We start from the raw sequence: 18702 nt of genomic DNA, 5'->3' as shown, positions 1-18702 counted from the left end.
AGTATCTTTGGGGGATTAAACAGTCACTTATCCTTACTCCTCAATGATACAGGGAAGTTACCCCCAAAGCCGGCTGCAATAGCGATCCCTGTCTGTGCCAAAAGACGTAACCCCACAACAGTCAATGAAATGACACTAGGATAGGATCTGACCTGCTGGCATCTGATGAACTGGGAGATTTAGGGAATATTTTCAAGCCCAAATGCCTAAAATTCTTATTCTTTTTCCTCCTCATCTCACCAACTGGGGCCAGATCTGCCAGGGCAACTGCACCTGTCCCCCGTATGGTCCCCAGGGCACCCACCCTAGGCTCCCAGCTTCTCAGCTGTCACCTCTCTTAGGCAGAGACCCAGGTCTCAGTCTCTCTCTCTCCGGCCCAGGGTTTTGAAGGCTGCTCAGCTGCCTGCCTTCACTGATATTCCCAGACTGCCTGACAGGCCAGGTCTGCGCTTTGCTCTCTCCAGCGGTCCTGACCAAGGAATTGCCTTCACTCACAAGTTACCACACAGCTTTGTAAGAAGCACATTTATTCTTCAAGTGTTACAGAGAAAACATTACAAGGAATAAAAGAACCTACCCGCATGCTAGAAAGCTTTCTAGAGGTCACCCCAACTCCAGCCTCGGGCGCCGGTCGGTGTCAGTCCTTCAAAACCCACACTCCTCCAGCACTCCCGTCCTGGCTGTATCCAGTGAAAACCTCAGCTCTCTACAACAGGGCTTGTACACCCAGTGGGATACGCTTGTCACACGGCCCGTGAGATGCTATTCCAGGCTGGGCTGTATCATGCTCAAGCTTGCTCTCTTCCATAGCCTAGCCACCAACTGGTCGGTCTGGTTTCGTCTCCCTCCATTAACCTCTAAGTCCAGTTCCCTGGGGCACATGACCTGTGTTAATCATGTTCATTTTCTCCATGCCAGCCTAGCTCGTCATCCCTCTGATTTGCTATTTCCTCTAGTTCTTTACTGCTGTGTCATCTGCATACAGCAGCTCCTCACCTTTTCCCATTGGGACTTTCCTGCCGCCGAAGTCCATCGATATGATAAACAGCAGCAGACTGAGGGCTGACCCCGCTGCACTCCAGCTTTCACTTCAAAGGGGCCTGTCATTCCAAAATAGGTCTGGATCACTGGTTTAGGTGACCGATACAGGCCACTCATCAGAGTTACTAGATCCTCAGACACTGCATATTTCCTCAGCACCGGTGAGAGCATCCTTCTGTCCGCTTTAGCGTATGCCTCTTCTAGGTCTAAAAACGCCCAGAAGCTAGCCTGCCGGTGTTGTGGGTGCTTCTCTATCCCCTGCCGAGTTACAAAACCGGCATACGCTGTTCCTTGTCCTTTCCTAAAGCCGAACTGCTCATGTTCAAGGTGATGTTCCACCATTCTCCTAATCTGAGTTTCCAAGATGCGTTCCAGTATCTTAATCCCATGCACCTATGGCTTTATCCCTCAACAGTTTCCCCCTTCTTACGTATTGGGACCAGGAAAGACTCGCACCAGTCTCCGGGAATTCTCTTGTCTCACCATGCAGTTTTAACCCCTCTGCTCATCTATTTTACGCCTCTCTCACGCAAGACGTTCAGCAGGTCCCACTGCCTTACCTTCTTCATTTCCTAGACAGCATTTCTCACCTCCTCCTCTGTTATGTCAGGCTCAGGCACTGCATTAGGATCATATGCTGGCAGATCCACTGTGAAGGGATTCGCCTCATTTGAGAGGCTCTCAAAGTATTATTTCTACCTCTCCTTCACTTGTTCAGGTGTTACTAGCAGTCTCCCTGATCATCGTTTACAAATGGTGTTACAGGTCCAGCCTCCTGCTCTTTGCCTCTCAGTTCTGCAAAGCTATAGACCTTTTTGCCAGCCAGCTGTGCATCTGTCACACCATACAAATCATCTAGGGTGCTCTCTTTGGCCTTCCTCGCCGCCTCCCTGGCTGCTTGCTTTGCTTCTTCATGACCCTTTTCATCTACACTGGAGGGATTCATTCCTTTTTCCTTACGTGCCATTTTCTTGTCTCGGATGGTCACTTGCACTTTGTCGGTCCATCACCTCTCTCTCCCCGAGCTCCTCCATCCAGATTCGGCTCCCGAATGGCAATGGACTGGCAGAGGTGCTGAGCACTGGAAGGAAGGGCTAGTGGAGAGAGCACTGGATCGCCACTCAGAAGACTGGGTTCAATTCCTGGCACAAGCACAGACACCCTGTGTGACCCTAGGCAAGTCAGTCTGCCTGGGGCCGCCCTTCCTCGTCTGCACAATGGGATGACAGCCCTGCCCGGCTGCACAGGAATGCCACGAGGACAGGCGCATTAGTGGTGGGGAGGTGTCCAGACATCACCGTTATGGGAGCCAGCCACAAATCGCTCTGAAGTCAGCGGGAGCGGGGCACAGCTGAGCACCAGGCCACTTCCACGTACGCACCTGCTGCTGATGTGGGAGTTCACCGGCATTGGCCTTTGCTTGAGAGGCACTTATCAGATCAAATAACGGGCTGTTCATGGTGTTATAGACAAGACCCAGAGACAAGAGCTAGGGGTGTGCAGCAACGCAGGCTGCAAGTCTGCGCCCAGACCCAGTGCACCAGCTGGCCCGGAGCTGGGAGCAGAGACTGCTGAAACAGGCCGTGATTCCTCCTCTAGGACAGGCTGGCTGGAGCCAGAGCCTGGCAAGCGAACAGTGTGGGGAGCAGAAGGGCCGACTGGGCCATGTCGTGTGTGTCAAATTAAGAACCAGTCTGGCCAGGATCCGGTTTCCAGCCGTGTCCAAGGGGGTGGGGGCAGGAGGCCTGAGCCATTTATAGCCGAAGACTTTGGCTGTAGCTTTGTTTGCTTTTCCTCATCAAACGCAGTGTCAGGAGGCCACTGTCACCCTGTCTACTGGAAAGGGCCCCCAGAGAGGAGGCTGGATTGTGGGCTGGGGCCAGGATTCTTCTCAGCTAAACAATGGGCACCCAACTGCAGGCAGTTACTCTGCGACCGGGCAGCTGGCTGACTTTGTGAGTTTGGGGGAGGGATGAGTGTCCAAGGGATCTGAATTGATTTTTCCGCCCCTCCCCCCCGGCCTGTTTCTTTTTCCTCTGCTTTTGGAGTTTCTCTGCTTCAGCTGATGGGCACGGGAGGCTAACATGCCACCTTGGCTGCTAGCACAGAACCTGACAATCTAGCGCACAGGCGCCATGCAGATTTATATATTCCCTAGAGAGTTACTGAGAAAGAATCATGTAGTGACTGTGCAAATCACTCACCAATAACCAAGGAGCCGGGAACACCAGAGATGGGAACCCAACGCCAGTCGGCATTAGGAACGCCTGTGACCATTCCTGAGCAGGGTCACTCAGATGACCTGCGGGTGTTCACTCAGGCAGATCACCCACCCACGGAGCACAGCACCACCAATGCCTACCCCAGCAACCTGCAGTGTCACACCGACAAAGCCTGCACAGGCACAGTCTGGCTGAGGACCACTGGGCCCCGTAGTAAACACTACGTTTAGTTGTGCAAAGCAATCTGAACATCCCTTCACCTTCAGTACAAGAAACCCAAGCACGAGTGCCCTATCTTCACCCAAGCAGCCAGGAGCAGCAGTCTCCGGAGACCGCTCCTGCACGTTACAGAGAAAGGTGGATGCAGGCCATGTGGTAGGACTCTGGGCTGTCCGTCTCAGTCTGGCCACCGCTGACCTGCCGCAGTATCATAGAAGTAACTTCCTAGCCCTCTGCGCATCTCACTGCCAAGCTGTGTCTGAGTTCGGGGTCTAAACAGATGGCACTTGCTGTCCCTCAATGGGAGCAAACAGGACCCTGCTGTGTTCTCACGGCGGATATGGAGGCTTCTGCAGGGTCCTGTTACTTATACTTACCAGCCACTGATTTTTCCTCCATTACTCCACTGCAGAGCTTTGAACGTACCCGGTCACTGTTTGAGCAGTGCTGAGAGTGTATGTCACATACCTTAGGTAGCTGTTTACTGGATTTTCCATAACGAACGAGCCGTGTGCTCCTTAAAGCCGCCGTGTTGGTCGCTTACTCTCTGCACCTAGTAAACCTCTGGCCCTTGGCAAAACATGCGGTGCACACAGTGTCTACGGCTCACCGCAGGGTGCTTCGCTTTCCACCTGCTCCCGTCTCTCAACCCCCCGGTCGTTATTTAACGTAACCTGCAGCTCAAAATCAGCCCGGCCAGGCGAGGAAAGCGAGGCGCTGGGATAGCAGGTGTGGATGTCCCCTCCTACCTACCTGCTCACAGAGCCCGGCGGTCCTTGCTCTCCGTCCGCACATCGCACACGGCCAGTCCGGGGCCCTGCACCAGGCTCGGAGCACCCCGGCCCCGCCGTACCGCCCGCAGGCCCGGCTGAGCGTGAGCGGAGCGCCTGCAAGGCAAGGGGAAATCGTGCTGGGACAGCCGGCCCCGGGACAGCCACAGCCCAGCCCAGCCCAGCCAGCCCGGCCCGGGGACGGACAGCCGGGGACAGCCCAGCCCAGCCCAGCCCAGCCAGCCCTGGACATACACAGACCAGCCCAGCCAGCCCGGCCCGGGACATACACAGCCCAGCCCAGCCCAGCCAGCCCGGGCAGGGGACGAGCCGGGCCCCGTCCCCAGGGCACAGCCGGGCCCAGCGCAGCGCTTCGCGGACCGCGGGCGGGTCACGGCTCCATTGCCAGGGGCTGCCCCGCAGGAAGGCGCAGCCGAGCCCCCCGGGCAGCCCCCATGGGGTGAAGTGGGGCCGGCACAGAGAGCGAGCCCCGCCCCAGGGCACCGCGCCGCGTCCCCAGCCGCCCCGCCGGGCCCAGAGCCGGGCAGCCCCGGGGAGCGGAGACCGGGCCGGGGGCTCCTCACTGGCCGGGGCCGGGAGGCCCAGCGAACCCCGCACCCGCGGCCCGGGCCCTCCGCAGCCGGGGCGGGGCCGCCACCGCCGCGGGCATCGCCCCACCCTGCGGCCCCGCCCGCGGCCCGCGCCGGACTGCGCCTGAGGGGAGCCGGCCCGGCCCGGCCCGGCCCGGCCCGGCCCAGCGCCCGCGGGGAGCCCGCCCTTACCGGCCGCTCCGGCTCCAGAGTCCGGTCCGACCCGGCCCGGCCCGGCCGTCGCGCTGACCCCGCCCCCGAGCGCTGAGGGCGGGTCACCCCGGCCCCCAACCGACCCCCGACGTCTCCCATCCCGCCCCCACCCGGCTGCCCCCAGGACCCTCCCCTCCTGCCCCCATCACCCCCTTACCCACGGCCCCGTCACCCCCCAACTGCCCCTTGACTCACCCCTCCCCCCGCTCTCCCATCAGCCCCCCGCTCTGTCCCCTATCCCTGCCACCCCCCCCCACGCTGAGGTGACCCTTTGGGCTGGAAAACCCCCTTTTCAAGCTCTGTCCTGCGCATCCCGACTTGTTTGGCACAACTGGGCATTTGTCCCATCCGCTCTGCCAAAAAAGTGGGGCCTGCCCCGCTCTGGGGACGTGGAGAAACGTTGGGGGGCGAGTGGTGACGCCGGGCGGTGGGGCGTGCTGCCAGCCTGGGGCGGGGAAGACTCAAGCCAACCCTACGTGGTGTCCCTTTTCCCTTGGGGAAATATGGTCACCCTACGTAACAGCCCCCATGGCCCTCTCCTCCCCCGCTCCAACCCCCCATCAATCCCTCTCCCAACAGCCCCATGGCCCACTCCGACCCCCCATCAATCCCTCTCCCAACAGCCCCGCATAACCCCCCCCCCCCAACCCTCTGTCTCCCCGGCCCTGCTCCAGCCCCCTCCAAAGCAGCTGCAGGGGTTGGGTGGGAGTCAGGACACTGGACTGGATGGCCCGCTACTCTGATGCAGGCTGGCTCGTCCTACGTTCCCCCGCTCTGATATCCATGCAGTGAACAACACACACGCCCCTGCTTGCGCTCCAAGGGTCAGCGAACAGATCACACACCAATTGTTCATCCCATTGTCCTCTATTTATTTTCAAAACTTCTTTTACAAAACAAGGAGAGATGCGTGTAGAACACGGGGGCCAGTTTCAGCACATTAGAAACTCTCTCTGGTCTTGTCAAACTGTTGAAGTATTTGCAGTTGGAGCGAGTTCGCCAGGTTGATCATCCCTTGCGTGTCTTATGCAGCATTTGCAATTCCCGCTTCCCCCTGCGGCCAAGCAGGGTGTGTAGCATGTAAACCTTAACAGAACTGTGTCTGGCGTCCCAGAGCTTCCCTGGTCCGTTAGCAGTTGCTCTGCCCTTCCTTCTCATCCCTCTAGCTCACAGCATCACTCACTAGCAACAGCCTAGCAGGCTGAGCCTTCTGGGATGTCAGTTGAACAGTCTAAACTCTCCCCTTCTGTGCCCCGGGCAGGCCAAGGTGAGACATTGTCCTAACTGGAGTGCCAAGGTGTTGGTCTCTGGGACGCGAGCCGCAAGCCAGGGAGAGGTGACGGGCTATGACTGCTGCTCAGCTTGGTTTGCCAGCGCACACTGCATCACTCGGCGTGACTTACAGCTCACTCCTTGCCATGTACATCACGGGATTAGGGGATGTTCCTGTCCCCTGCTGTGGAAGGTTAGATCCAGCCCCAGGTCTGAAAACTAATGCTCTGGTTTATGACAAGTCTGCACAGCCCAGGTGCAACCGACTCTCTGTCTCTACTGGCAGTAAGAGTCATATCCAGCGAATAAAACCCTTCCTTGAGTATACACAATTCCACGCAGTCGCTGTTAAAACAAGGAGCCCAGGTAGCAAGGACCTCACCGGCTTGTTGCAGTAACACATCCCTTCTGTCAATGCCTCAGGGATTCTGCACAGCACTCCCATTAGCGCTGCTGGGTGGGATGGACGGGAATCCCAGCTCACGCAGGCGAAGACTCTACAATGCGCTGCTGAGGCACTAACAGGGGCTGCTTTGTCCTGCAGGCAAGACAGCTCCATTCAGATGGGCTAGTGACGTGAATGGGCGTCATTCTCCACTCCAGCACGCTGGCTTTATGCCAGGGTAACTCCACCGAAGCCAATGGCATAGCACTGGTGTAATGGACTGGAGAACAGGCCCAATGGCTCGACAGCTCCAGCACTCTGGCCGTTTCTAGGCTGTCAGGTCCCCTTACTGGCGGCCTGACAGAGCTCTCTGACCTCACACAGGGCCGTCGGCTGTCTTTCTTGCATGACTGAATGATTCGCCTCCCAGCCAAAACCGAAAGAGCAGACAAAACTGTTTGGTTCAGAACTCCACAGAGATCACTAAGCCGGAGCCTAGGAAGGTTTCTTCTACTGTCAGAGACAGAACAAGGTGGCTGGTGTGTTAAAGGGCTGGGCACTCAATTGTTACAGGTGAAAATACTGCTTCCTCCCATCAGCCCTGTGCAGCACATGGAGAGCCAGTTTCTGCCGTCAGATGGTCTCATTCAGCTCCACTGAAGACCATGGGATATGGGCCTTTCTGTGGGAGAACACAATTTGGCTGACTCAGTTGGAAAGCCACCTGCTGACGGAGGCTCCGGATGAGGCCTAGACATGATGCAAGGGATCCGCAGGGGGGGATTTCCCAGCTTTCACCTAACTGAGCTGCTCTAGCATTTTTAGCATTCATGAATGGAGCATTTTGTTGCTTTTCTGTTTTAAGCCTAGAAGAAACTGCTGGTGCCTGGCTGCAAAACCTGATGCCAGAGAACAATGACATTTCACAACAGGGGGATCTACACTGCAGCTCCAGGGCAGTGCCATGGGATTGCAGACCCTTTTCCCTGGGTGTGTGCATAGAGAGCTGGATCTTGACCTTCAGCACCTCCAGAAGGTGGGGGGGCTGCGCCTCCAGGCAGAGGAAGGCGCTTGGGGCACTGGCCGTCTACCTGAACAGGGTTACCCGTCAGCTTGGAAGCTTATTTCTCACCTCATGCTCCTAAAATGCTCACGTGGACAAAGGGCTGCACAATTACTCAGATTACAAAGATGTGGGAACTGGGATTCGATTTGCTGGGCCACAGTCACCCCTGGGGTCAGTGGAGTTATCCCAGGGCTCAACACGGCCCAGGAATGTTTCATGGCATCGTTCACGGCAGAAACAAGCCTTGTGCATGGGAGGAGAGTAACCAACTCTGCCCTCGCTATGCTCTGGGGTCGGTCACTGCGGGGATGAAGCAATGGCATTGTATCGTGGATGATCTTGGTGCATGGAGTGGACGTCCCCCTGCGTGTTCTCTCTCTCAGCCACGGAGGGGTGGGTGGGTTGGTCTGCTCTTACCCCTCTCATCTTGTCACACACACTGAAGAACTTTGACTCATCCTGTTCTTTCCACCCTTCCCCTGCCTCCCTGGGAGCAGCGTTTGCCCTTCGGAGCAGGAGCTGGAGTTAGAGAGCGAGCCTGGGTGGAAGGAGAAGGCCTGAGTCCTCCTTGGAGCAGCTGACAAGGGCAGTCCTGGGCGGGTGCTGGCTGGGGCACTGTGCAGAGCAGTTTCTTTCTGGCTGCCCTGGTTTTCTCATTCACTTGTGTCTGTTTTTCTCACTATTGGGAGAAAACGTCCCTGTTGTGGTGAAAGGCAATTTAGGCCGCATGTTTCTGCCAGACATAATGAGTGCGCCGAAGCCGTGCTGGTGGGAGAAGGCGTAGCCAGAGCGACGGGTGCTGGTACGGCGCAAGCGCATCTTGGGCAAGGGAGACGGCGGCCTCTTTTTGGCCTCTCTGATCTTGCGTAGGACCTGAAATCAGAAAACATCCAGCTCAGCAGGTGGGAGACATAGATATTCACCAGCACAACAGGGGGCTTGGAACGTCCTTCTGCTCAGGACACATTCAGCAGTCCTGTTGCTTCGCAGGAAGAAGCAGGTCCCTGCAGAGGCTTTACCTGACCCAAATACAGTAACCAGGCTGTGTACAAATGGTTCCCAGCAACCCCTTGCTCCTACACTGCAGGGCTATCAAATATCAGCCCCGGGGCATCTTTCCAGAGCTAGACTGGCTATACGCACAGGAGCCGTGCTGAGAGTCCAGCGAAAATGCAGGTCTGGCTTGGGCAGCAGTGGCCGGGTCTGGAGAAATGCTGAACCTCTGCACCTCCTGTCTGAGGCAATGGAAGCTGCAGGTACTTGGCCCTTTTCAGGGTCAGGCTTTCATCTAGGTCCTAGCTTGCCAGCCGGGACCCTTTTCCAGCTTCTGGGATAGACCGAGAGGGAGACACAACAGCCCTCCCTGCGGGCAGTTCATGGAATCATAGAATAGAATCATAGAAGATTAGGGTGGGAAGGGACCTCAGGAGGTGTCTAGTCCAACCCTCTGCTCAAAGCAGGACCAACCCCAGCTAAATCATCCCAGCCAGGGCTTTGTTCACATCCCACAGGAAGTGAAAGGCCATGCAGAAAGTTGAGTGCACTTGCTTTCCACAGATGATGTGGAAAAAGCGGAGGTACTCAATGCTTTTTCTGCTTCTGTCTTCACAGACAAGGTCAGCTCCCAGACTGCTGTACTGGGCAGCACAGAATGGGGAGGAGGTGAGCACCCTCAGTGCTGAAGGAACAGGTTCAGGACTATTTAGAAAGGCTGGACATGCACAAGGTCATGCAGCCGGATGCAACGTATCCGGGGGTGCTGAGGAAGTTGGCTGATGTGATTGCAGAGCCATTGGCCATTATCTATGAAAACTCATGTCAATCGGGGGAAGTCCTGGATGATTGGAAAAAGGCAAATATAGCACCCATCTTCAAAAACGGGAAGGAGGAGGATCCGGGGAACTAGAGATCAGTCAGCATCACCTCAGTCCCCGGCCTGGCTGAGGTGATTTAGCTGAGGTTAGTCCTGCTTTGAGCAGGGGGTTGGACTAGATGAGTTCCTGAGGTCCCTTCCCACCCTAACCCTCTATGATTCTGTGCTTTAGCGAGACAGGCCCAAGCCATAGTCAGAAGCTGGGAATCCTGAGGCCCCCTGTGAAAGACAAGGCACTGATCAGAGATTCTGGGGTAGGCTATTTCCAAAAGCCACCTCTGCCCACAAACACCTGTCATCCCATCCAAAGATTATTTTCTTTCAGTTTCCCCCACAGGTTGTGTTTTCTAGACCTTTCATCATATTTCTTGCTCTTCTCTGGACTTTCTTCGGTTTGTCCACATCTTTCCTGAAATGTGGCACCCAGAACTGCACACAATACTCCAGCTGAGGCCTAATCAGTGCGGAGTAGAGCAGAAGAATAATTTCTCGTGTCTTGCTTACAACACTCCTGCTAATACATCCCAGAAGGATGTTTGCTTTTTTTGCAACAGTATGACACTGCTGACTCATATTTAGCTTGTGATCCACTATGACCCCCAGATCCCTTTCTGCAGCACTCCTTCCTAGGCAGGCATGGCCCATTTTGTGTGTGTGCAACTGATTGTTCCTTCCTAACTGGAGCACTCTGCATTTGTCCTTACTGAATTTCATCCTATTTACTTCAGATCATTTCTCCAGTTTGTCCAGATCATTTTGAATTTTAATCCTATCCTCCAAAGCACTTGCAAACCCTCCCAGCTTGGGATCGTCTGCAAACTTTATCAGTGTGCTCTCTGTGCCATTATCCAAATAGCTGATGAAGATATTGAACAGTACTGGACACAGAACTGATCCCTGCGGGACCCCACTTGATGTGCCCTTCCAACTTGACTGTGAATCAGTGATCACTACTCTCTGGGAACAGTTTTTCAACCAGTTTTGCACCCACCTTATAGTAGCTCCACTGAGGTTGTATTTCCCTAGTTTGTTTATGAGAAGGTCACGCGAGACAATATCAAAAGGCTTACTAGAGTCAAGATATACCACATCTACCCATTACCCCCATCCACGAGGCTTGTTACCCTGTCAAAGAAAGCTATCAGGTTGGTTTGACAGGAATTGTTCTAGACAAATCCATGCTGACTCTTATTTATCACCTTATTATAATCTTCTAGGTGTTTGCAAACTGATCACTTATTATTTGCTCCGTTATTTTTCCAGGTACTGAAATTAAGCTGACTGGTCTGTAATTCCCCATGATCAAGTGCTGTGGCCATAAGACAAGGGCTGCAGACACAGGGACGTTTTGCCTTAACACTGGCAGAGCGCAGAGAGAAGAGAAACGTTAGGTGGCAGCAGCATTTAGCAAACCGCTCCCGTCTGAAGCGAAGCAGCATGGTACATGCCCGGAGCAGCACTTACTGCAGCCTTATCTGAGGGGGTTCTCTGGGCTCAGGGGATTCCTTCACGCTAGTGTGACACGGCCAGCCTGCTTTCATCACTACTGCATTCCCAGCCCTCCACTCACCCCCTGGCAGGAGCAGCCCTTCCTCCGCTTCACATTCCCTGGGAGTGGGAGGGCGGCTGGTTCCAGAAGAGTGTGTGAATAGTAGCAAAAGAGGAAACCGATCACTTCAGCCAGCGAAACCCATGCAAGTGTGTGTAGGTCTGGGTGGGAGGCCTGCAGTTTGTCAGGCCAAGGACTGCACACCTGCACTGCAGTAGCACGGGGGGCTCGATTGGCTGTGAAATGCACTGCTGCTTTGTCACTAAGCCACAGCACTTAAACCCTGCAGCTAAAAATAGCCCTGCTTCCCCAATCCCCACCACTCCTGGCTCAGTCTAATCCACGTGTCAGTAATCTCAGGCTGCAGACAGTCTGAACTGTGCCAAGACCCACAATCCTTCCCGAACGGGGCTACAAGGCCAGAGCCCCGGGAGCAGCTGCAGGCAGAGCACTCCCAGGCCCGCGACGCTGACTCCGTAAGCAGGCTGGGAGAGCTCTGACAACCAATGTGGGGTTTCTGGTCTGTTATCCCCTTACTTTGTCACTGACTGTTGGCATGATCTGAGCCTTCAGAAACCGACAGCCAACAACAGGCAGCACACACAGGATGATGCTGAGAAAGATCGCCAGCCACACGCTCGGTTGACTTAGGGTGTTTCGAGCTGTTCCTGAAACACAAGAGCACGGTAAAAGCTATATTAGTAGCAGCAGGCACCTCCTTTCACGTAGCACCTTCCACCTGGAGGGATCCCAAAGCACTCTGCAAACCCACCGGGATACGCACATTACACCCAAAGTTATCCACCAGCAAAACGCAGCCCACTCAGAGGTGGCACTTGACAGCCGTTGACAGTGCACAGCAACACCGCGCCACGTTGAGATGGGAGGGGAAGAATCATCTTGTATCCAAACCCAATTGCAGTGAGTGGTCAAGGAGACAGAAAGGAATGACCGAACTGGAACGTGCCAGGATGCCAGCGTTAGCAGCTTGTCACTTTACAAAGAGGCAGCGGATCTTTAATGACTGCAAGGGGTCAAGACCTCGCTGTTGTGTCTCCTCCAAAGACTGGCAGCCCCTACCCAGGGCATTAGCTCCAGAGTAACTCCCACCTACTGAATCATCAGCACCGTTCCCTGAAGCGCTGGGGCTACTGACGTGACTTCGCTTGCCGAGCTGACAGGGCCGCAGTCCTGTAGGGGTCTGCACAGCCTTCTGGTTAAATGGCCACCTGCTACAGGTGGAGAAGAGACAGGCCCAGGGTAAAACTGGCAGGGCAGCTGGCGGGTGGAGATGGGAGGCTGCCACATTATCCAAAGCACCCACAATTTATTCTCCCCTCCATTCCTCCCGCTTTTGGACTGGGCTAGCCAGCCTGTGAGATCCTCGGTGCAGCGTTTAATGAGGCTGCCGGCAGTGATGCTGCTGAATGTTATCCTGCAGGTTGTCAAATTCTGCTCTGAGACAATCTCACTGGCGTTAAAGGCACCAGGTCCACTGGACCCAGACTTCAAATGCTTTGTCCGAATGGCTTCGAGCTGGTGTTTTCATAGAAGAGGGCCAAACATTGCCCCTACCTGGCTTAGGCAGGCACTCAGGGGCAGCAGGTATAGTTTCCCCTGGCACAGTCGCCGCCAGATGCCTGGGCCGTGGTGGCCCCGCCTCTTCCCCTCGCTGCGGGGGGTGGGCTTCCACCAAAAGTTTTTGCTGATTTATTGTGTGCCAGGCAGGTTCCCGAGCAGCTGAGGCGGCGGCATCTGCTACTCAGCTTCCTCACAGGTCAGATTTTCTAAACCTTTTAGTATTTTTTTTTTGCTCTCCTCTCTCCGATTTGTCCACATCTTTCTTAAAGTGTGATGCCTAGAACTGGACACAGTCCTCCAGGTGAGGCCTCACCAGTGCCGAGTAGAACAGGACAGTTACCTTCCGTGGATTGCATACGACACTCCCGTTAATACACCCGGGATAATATTAGCCTCTTCTAGCAACTGCATCACACTGCTGACCCATATTCAATTTGTGATCCATTATAACCCCCAGATCCTTTCCAGCAGTGCTACGCCCTAGCCAATCATTCCTCTTTCTGGAGTTACACATTCGATTTTTCCTTGCTAAGTGAAGTACTTTTCATGTATCTTTTATTGAATTTCACTTTGTGGAATTCAGAACAATTCTCCAATTTGCTGGTCATTTTGAATTCTAATCCTGTCCTCAAAGTGCTTGCAACTCCTCCCAGCTTGGTGTCATCTGCACATTTCATAAGCACCCTCTCCACTCCATTATCGATGTCATTAATGAAAATATTGAATAGCGGTGGACCCAGCACTGATCCCTGTGAGAGCCCACTAGATCCACTCTCTCAGTTTGGCAGTGAACCTTTAATATTCGAGTACCATCTTTCAACTAGTTGTGCACCCATCCTATAGTAAATTCATCTAGACCACATTTCCCTCATTTGCTTAAGTGATAGTCATGTGGGATGGTGTAAAAAACCTTCCAAAAATCAAGCTAGATATTGTCTACAGCTTCTCCCCATCCATTAGTCCAGTAAACTTGTCAAAGAAGAAAATTAGGTTGGTTTGGCATGATTTGTTCTTGACAAATCCATGCTGGCTATTCCGTATAACCCTACTATCCTCTAGGTGCTTATAAATGGATTGTTTAACAATTTGTTTCACTATCTTTCCAGGTATCAACTGGTCTATAATTCCTTTTTGTTCCCATTTTTAAAGATAGGTACTAGGTCTGCCCGTCCTCCAGGAGTTTTCAAAGATAACCACAAATGGTTCTGAGATTGCTTCAGCTAATTCCTCAAGTACCCCAGGATGAATCTAATCAGTCCCTGCTGACTTGATTACGTCTAATTTATCCAAATATTCTTTCATCTGTTCTTTCCGCATTTTGGCTTGTGTCCCTTCTCCCTGGTTGTTAATATTCATTGTGCTGAGTCTCTGGTCACCATTACACTTTTTAGTGAAGACTGAAGCAAAATAGGCATTAAACAGCTCAGTCTTCTTGATGTCATCAGCTATTAGCTTTCTTTCCTTGTTAAGTAGGAGACCTTCGTCTTTCTCTTGCTCCTAATGTATTTAAAAAACCTATTCTTACTGCCTTTTCTGTCCCTTGCGAGGTGTAACTTGTTTGGTGCCTTAGCCTTTCTGATTTTGTCCCTACGTGTTTTGCTATTCTTTTGAACCCCTCCTTAGCAACTCATCCATGTTTCCACCTATTGTAGGATTCCTTTTTGATTTTCAGATCATTAAAGAGCCCCTCATGCAGCCCTATTGGTTTCTTACCATCCTTCCTATCTTTCCTTCACAGCAGGAGAGTTTATAGTTGTGCCTTTAATTTTGTCTCCTTGAGAAACTGCCAATTCTCCTGACCAACGTTTTCTCTTTGATTTTCTTCCCATGGGACCTTACCTACCAGTTCTCTGAGTTTGTTAAAGATTGCTTATTTGAAATCCATTGTCCTTATTCTGCTGCTCTCACGCCTTCCTTTCCTTAGAACCATGAAATCATCATTTCATGATCACTTGCACCCAAACTGCCTTGCACCTCCAGATTCACTACCAATTCCTCCCTGATGGCCTCAGTCAAGTCTAAAATGGCTGTTCCCCTGGTTAGCTCCTCCACTTTCTGAAATAAAAAGTTGTCCCCAAGACATTCCAAGAACTTTTTGGAAATTTTATGTTTTGCCGTAAAACATTTCCAATAGATGTCTGGGTAGTTAAAGTCCCCCATTGCTGCCAGGTTTTGAGTTTTGGATATTTCTGTTGTTTGTTCTAGAAATGCCTCATCCACCTCCTCCTCCTGATTCAGTGGTGTACAGTAGACCCCGACCATAACATCACGCCTATTTTCTCCTCTTTTAGCTTTACCCAGAGACTTTCAACTGGCCTGCCTCCCACCTCCTTCTGGACCTCAGAACCAATGTATATATTTAGGGTGTATAATGCAACCCCCTCCTCCCTTTTCCCTGCCTGTCCTTCCTGAACAAGCTGTATCCTCTGTACCAATAGTCCAGTCATCCCCACAAGTCTCTGACGCCAACTGAGTCACACTTTAGTTTATGAACTAATACTTCCAGTACCTCCTGTTTATTCCCCATGCGCCTTGCATTTGTACATAGACATCTAAGATGTTGAGCAGATTCCCACACTGAGGTCCCTCTTGTTGCTCCTATGACCCTATTGTAATTTTCCATGTCTCTCCAACATGCAGCTCTCTGTTAACATTGCCTTTTTTTTATCTCCTTGGCATTTAAATGCAGATGGGCAGAAGGGATCTGGTTTCAAGGTTTCACCTCTCACTCAAAGGACAGAACATGGAGGAGTTAAGGAGCCTGGGACACTACATTGTGAGTCAGCCACAACAGGGACTGGAGACGGGAACCAACAAACCTTAGGGCTTCCAAAACTAAAAGATGCTCACAACTTAGCTCTATTCATGCTGGATGCAGAAAGGTGTTGGAACTGGTGGGATTATTTGAAGCAAATAAAACTATGTTGAGGGCTATAGTCCCCTCCTCCCAGTCACGATCTCTTCATGGACAGACTCATTCTGATGCTGCTGCTCACTGGTTGCATATCCTCAAAAACACTTCATGCAAAATAACGTCAGTCAAAGGGCTTCTCACAAATCATTCATTACCATCATTCATTTGCTATTTCAACTGGGTGTCTGACCACCAAAGTCCCATAGCATAGATTTTCTCCCTGACCGGATTACCACACTTCAGTACCTTATGGTACCGATACACAAGCTTGTTTGCATAGGAACAAATATATTTGCGCAGATGAGCTTCCCCCAACGTTTGTGGGGCCCGAACTCCACCCAGCTGAATGTTGGAGAACAGATAGAAATAAGAGGTGGCATTAAATCCAACTTGGTGGATTTATCTGGAGGAGCGTTTGCCAAGACGTGCAGCATGCACCTGGCTGTAGGGTGTGCTCATGCACACAGGTACACTTGCGTGTACACTGTGCGCCAGTGAGTGGGAAAATGGACGTGTGTGTACATGAGTGGGCACCAGAGACAATGGCCATGTCCTGCAGCATGGTGTAAATACCTGACGATGATAAATAAGATCCTCTGTGGGGCACTTCCTCAGTACGTGCCAGCCATACTCCCACCGGGCAGTGTGGCATGTGCCCCCCGTGAGATGCAGCCCTCGGCAGGAGCTGTCCCAGTGCTTACCAATGAAAGGGAAGGAGGCTGTGAAGATCAGGTACATGCCGTCACTGTACATGGTGAAGATGATGGCAAAGTAAACGGAAAGGCTGCCCCAGATGAAAAACTGGTTCACAGCTGTCCAGTAGGACGTGTCCAACCCAATCTGAAAGGATAAATCGATACAGCAGCTGTTAATGGCTTTAATAATGCAACCTCTAAGGGTCGAGGGCAGGCGGGCAGAGAGGTCTGCTCCCCTGTGTTGTCCCCTGCCCACTAGGGTATTACTTGTTCTTCCATCTGTCTGCTTCAGTCTGCACATGGCTGTGGTGAGGTCCCGATGCAAGAAGAAAGGCTGTGAGCTCCTGACCATTCACAAGTGACAAAGTGTTTGCTCGCTGTGGTTACCCGGCCATCAAGAAGCAGGGGGAGGAGCCAGTAAGACCTCAGTTTGCATAACACAGACAACCTCATGTGAGGGAGCTGAGATCAACTCTGCTGTTTTATCCAGCCATTTCACCCATCCTACCAGCACTGCCGCAGCCTGACCCAACCCGAGTCTCAGCCAGCCCACCTGGATCCCAGCACGGTAGGGGGTAAGCTGGCCACCTGTGCCAGCCTGGTCAGATGAGACCCAGATCAGAGTGGAGGGGACCTCGCCAGGTCGCCTAGTCCAGTCCCCTGCACTGAGGCAGGACTCCGTATTATCTAGCCCAGTGATTCTCACCCTATTTGCCACTGTGGGCCACACATGCAACTCTCTGTGTGTCATGTGGGTCGCGTCCAGACAATAGATGCACTACCTGAATGGCCCCGAGGATGTCACATGGGCCGCAGCTGTGTGCTGAGTGGGCTGAGTTGAGAAGCACTGATCTAGACTGTCCCTGACAGATGTTTGTCTAACCTGGTCTTAAAAACCTCCAGTGGTGGAGATTCCACAGCCTGCCCAGGCAGTTTATTCCAGTGCTTGACTGCCCTGACAGCTGGGAAGAACCATAGAATTACAGGGTTAGAAGGGACCACAAGGGCCATCTAGGCTAAGTTTTTCCTGATGTCTAACCCAGTGGTTCCCAACCTGTGGCCCGTGGGGTCTTTCAAAGTGGCCCGTGGCTCCCCTCCGGCTGGCTGCAGAAGGGAGCTGCTGCCTAAGGACCCAGTCAGAGCACGTTGCCATGGGGCTACAAGACGCTCCTTGCTGCAGCCAAAGGGATGGGAGATCATCGCTCCCCTCCCCTGGCTCCAGCAGGGAGCATGGCAAAGTGCTCCGCCTGGGTCCCTAGGCCCAGGGGTCCCTGCTGGAGCCAGAGGGAGGGGAGCACGGATCTCCTGTCCCCCTGACTACAGAAGGGAGCCACCGCCTGGGTACCCAGGTGGAGCACATGGGGCTACAGGATTCATGCTGTAGCCAGGGAGACGGGGGATCAGCAAGGAGGCAGCCTCCTCACTGAACTCCTTCCATCTGGCTGCAGTGGGGCAGAGCGGGGGCAGAAAGGCGGGCCAAGATCTACCATGCTTGAGGAGGGACAGGACCCTAAAAGTCAGCGCCTTCCGGTTTGGCCTGCACTTAGCAGGCCACCCACTGTGACTTAGCTGCCAGGCCCTGTGTTTCAGTGTGTAGTGACAGCCACTCGTTTACACTAGTGCTCCGTCTGTGAGTGTGTGACGTACTGAGAGTCATTTGTAGGTGTAAAACAGCGAATGCAAAAATGAGCACAGGAGCATCAACATGTTTACTGTAAATATGTGGTGATTTGTAGTCGTTAATGGTGTGTCCGTCAATACATTTTTATGAGCTGACGGACTGGTGGCCCTTCAGGGTCGTAAAAATGATATTTGTGGCCCTCGAGCCAAAAAGATTGGGAACCACTGACCTAAATGCCCCTGGCTGTAATTTCAGCCCATTGCTTCTTGTCCTGTCCTCAGTGGATAAGGAGAACAATTTATCTCCCTCCTCTTTATAATAACCTTTTACGTACTTGAAGACTATCATGTCCCCCCTCAGTCTTGGCTTCTCTAGACTAAGCAAACCCCGTTTTTCAATCTTTCCTTGTAGATCGTGTTTTCTAGACCTTCCATCCTTTTTGTTGCTCTCCTTTGGACTTTCCCCAAGTGTGGTGCCTAGAACTGGACACAATACTCCAGCTGAGGCCTTTATCAGTGCTAAATAAAGTGGAAGAATTACTTCTCGTGTCTTGTTTACAACACTCCTGCTGATACATCCCAGAATGATAACGAGAGTCCTGTAGCACCTTAAACACTAACACATTTCTGCAGGCATAAGCTTTCAGGGCTGCAACCCACTGTTCCATTGTTGACTCATATTTCGTTTGTGA

At 53.0% G+C, this 18702-nt stretch overlaps 1 protein-coding gene across 2 annotated transcripts in view; it reads right to left on the bottom strand.

Moving 5' to 3' along the window:
- Positions 1–5903: 5903 nt before the first annotated feature.
- LOC137149916 (phospholipid-transporting ATPase ID-like) overlaps positions 5904–18702 on the bottom strand; it is a 112305-nt gene continuing 99506 nt past the window's right edge. For both annotated transcript variants that reach the window (XM_067543566.1, XM_067543567.1), the window contains exons 26-28: positions 16397–16535; positions 11738–11868; positions 5904–8651 (exon numbers count right to left, since the gene is read on the bottom strand). In XM_067543566.1, the coding sequence (XP_067399667.1) occupies positions 8436–8651; positions 11738–11868; positions 16397–16535 (486 nt within the window). In that variant the 3' untranslated portion in view covers positions 5904–8435. The remainder of the gene's footprint in view (positions 8652–11737; positions 11869–16396; positions 16536–18702) is intronic.

This window comes from Emydura macquarii, unplaced genomic scaffold (genome assembly GCF_026122565.2).
Source record: "Emydura macquarii macquarii isolate MOO-44397 ecotype Brisbane River unplaced genomic scaffold, CSIRO-AGI_Emac_v2 contig_915, whole genome shotgun sequence".
Classification (NCBI taxonomy): Eukaryota; Metazoa; Chordata; order Testudines; family Chelidae; genus Emydura; species Emydura macquarii.
Note: the sequence above shows the minus strand (reverse complement) of the source record. Positions and strands in the feature narration are given on the sequence as shown.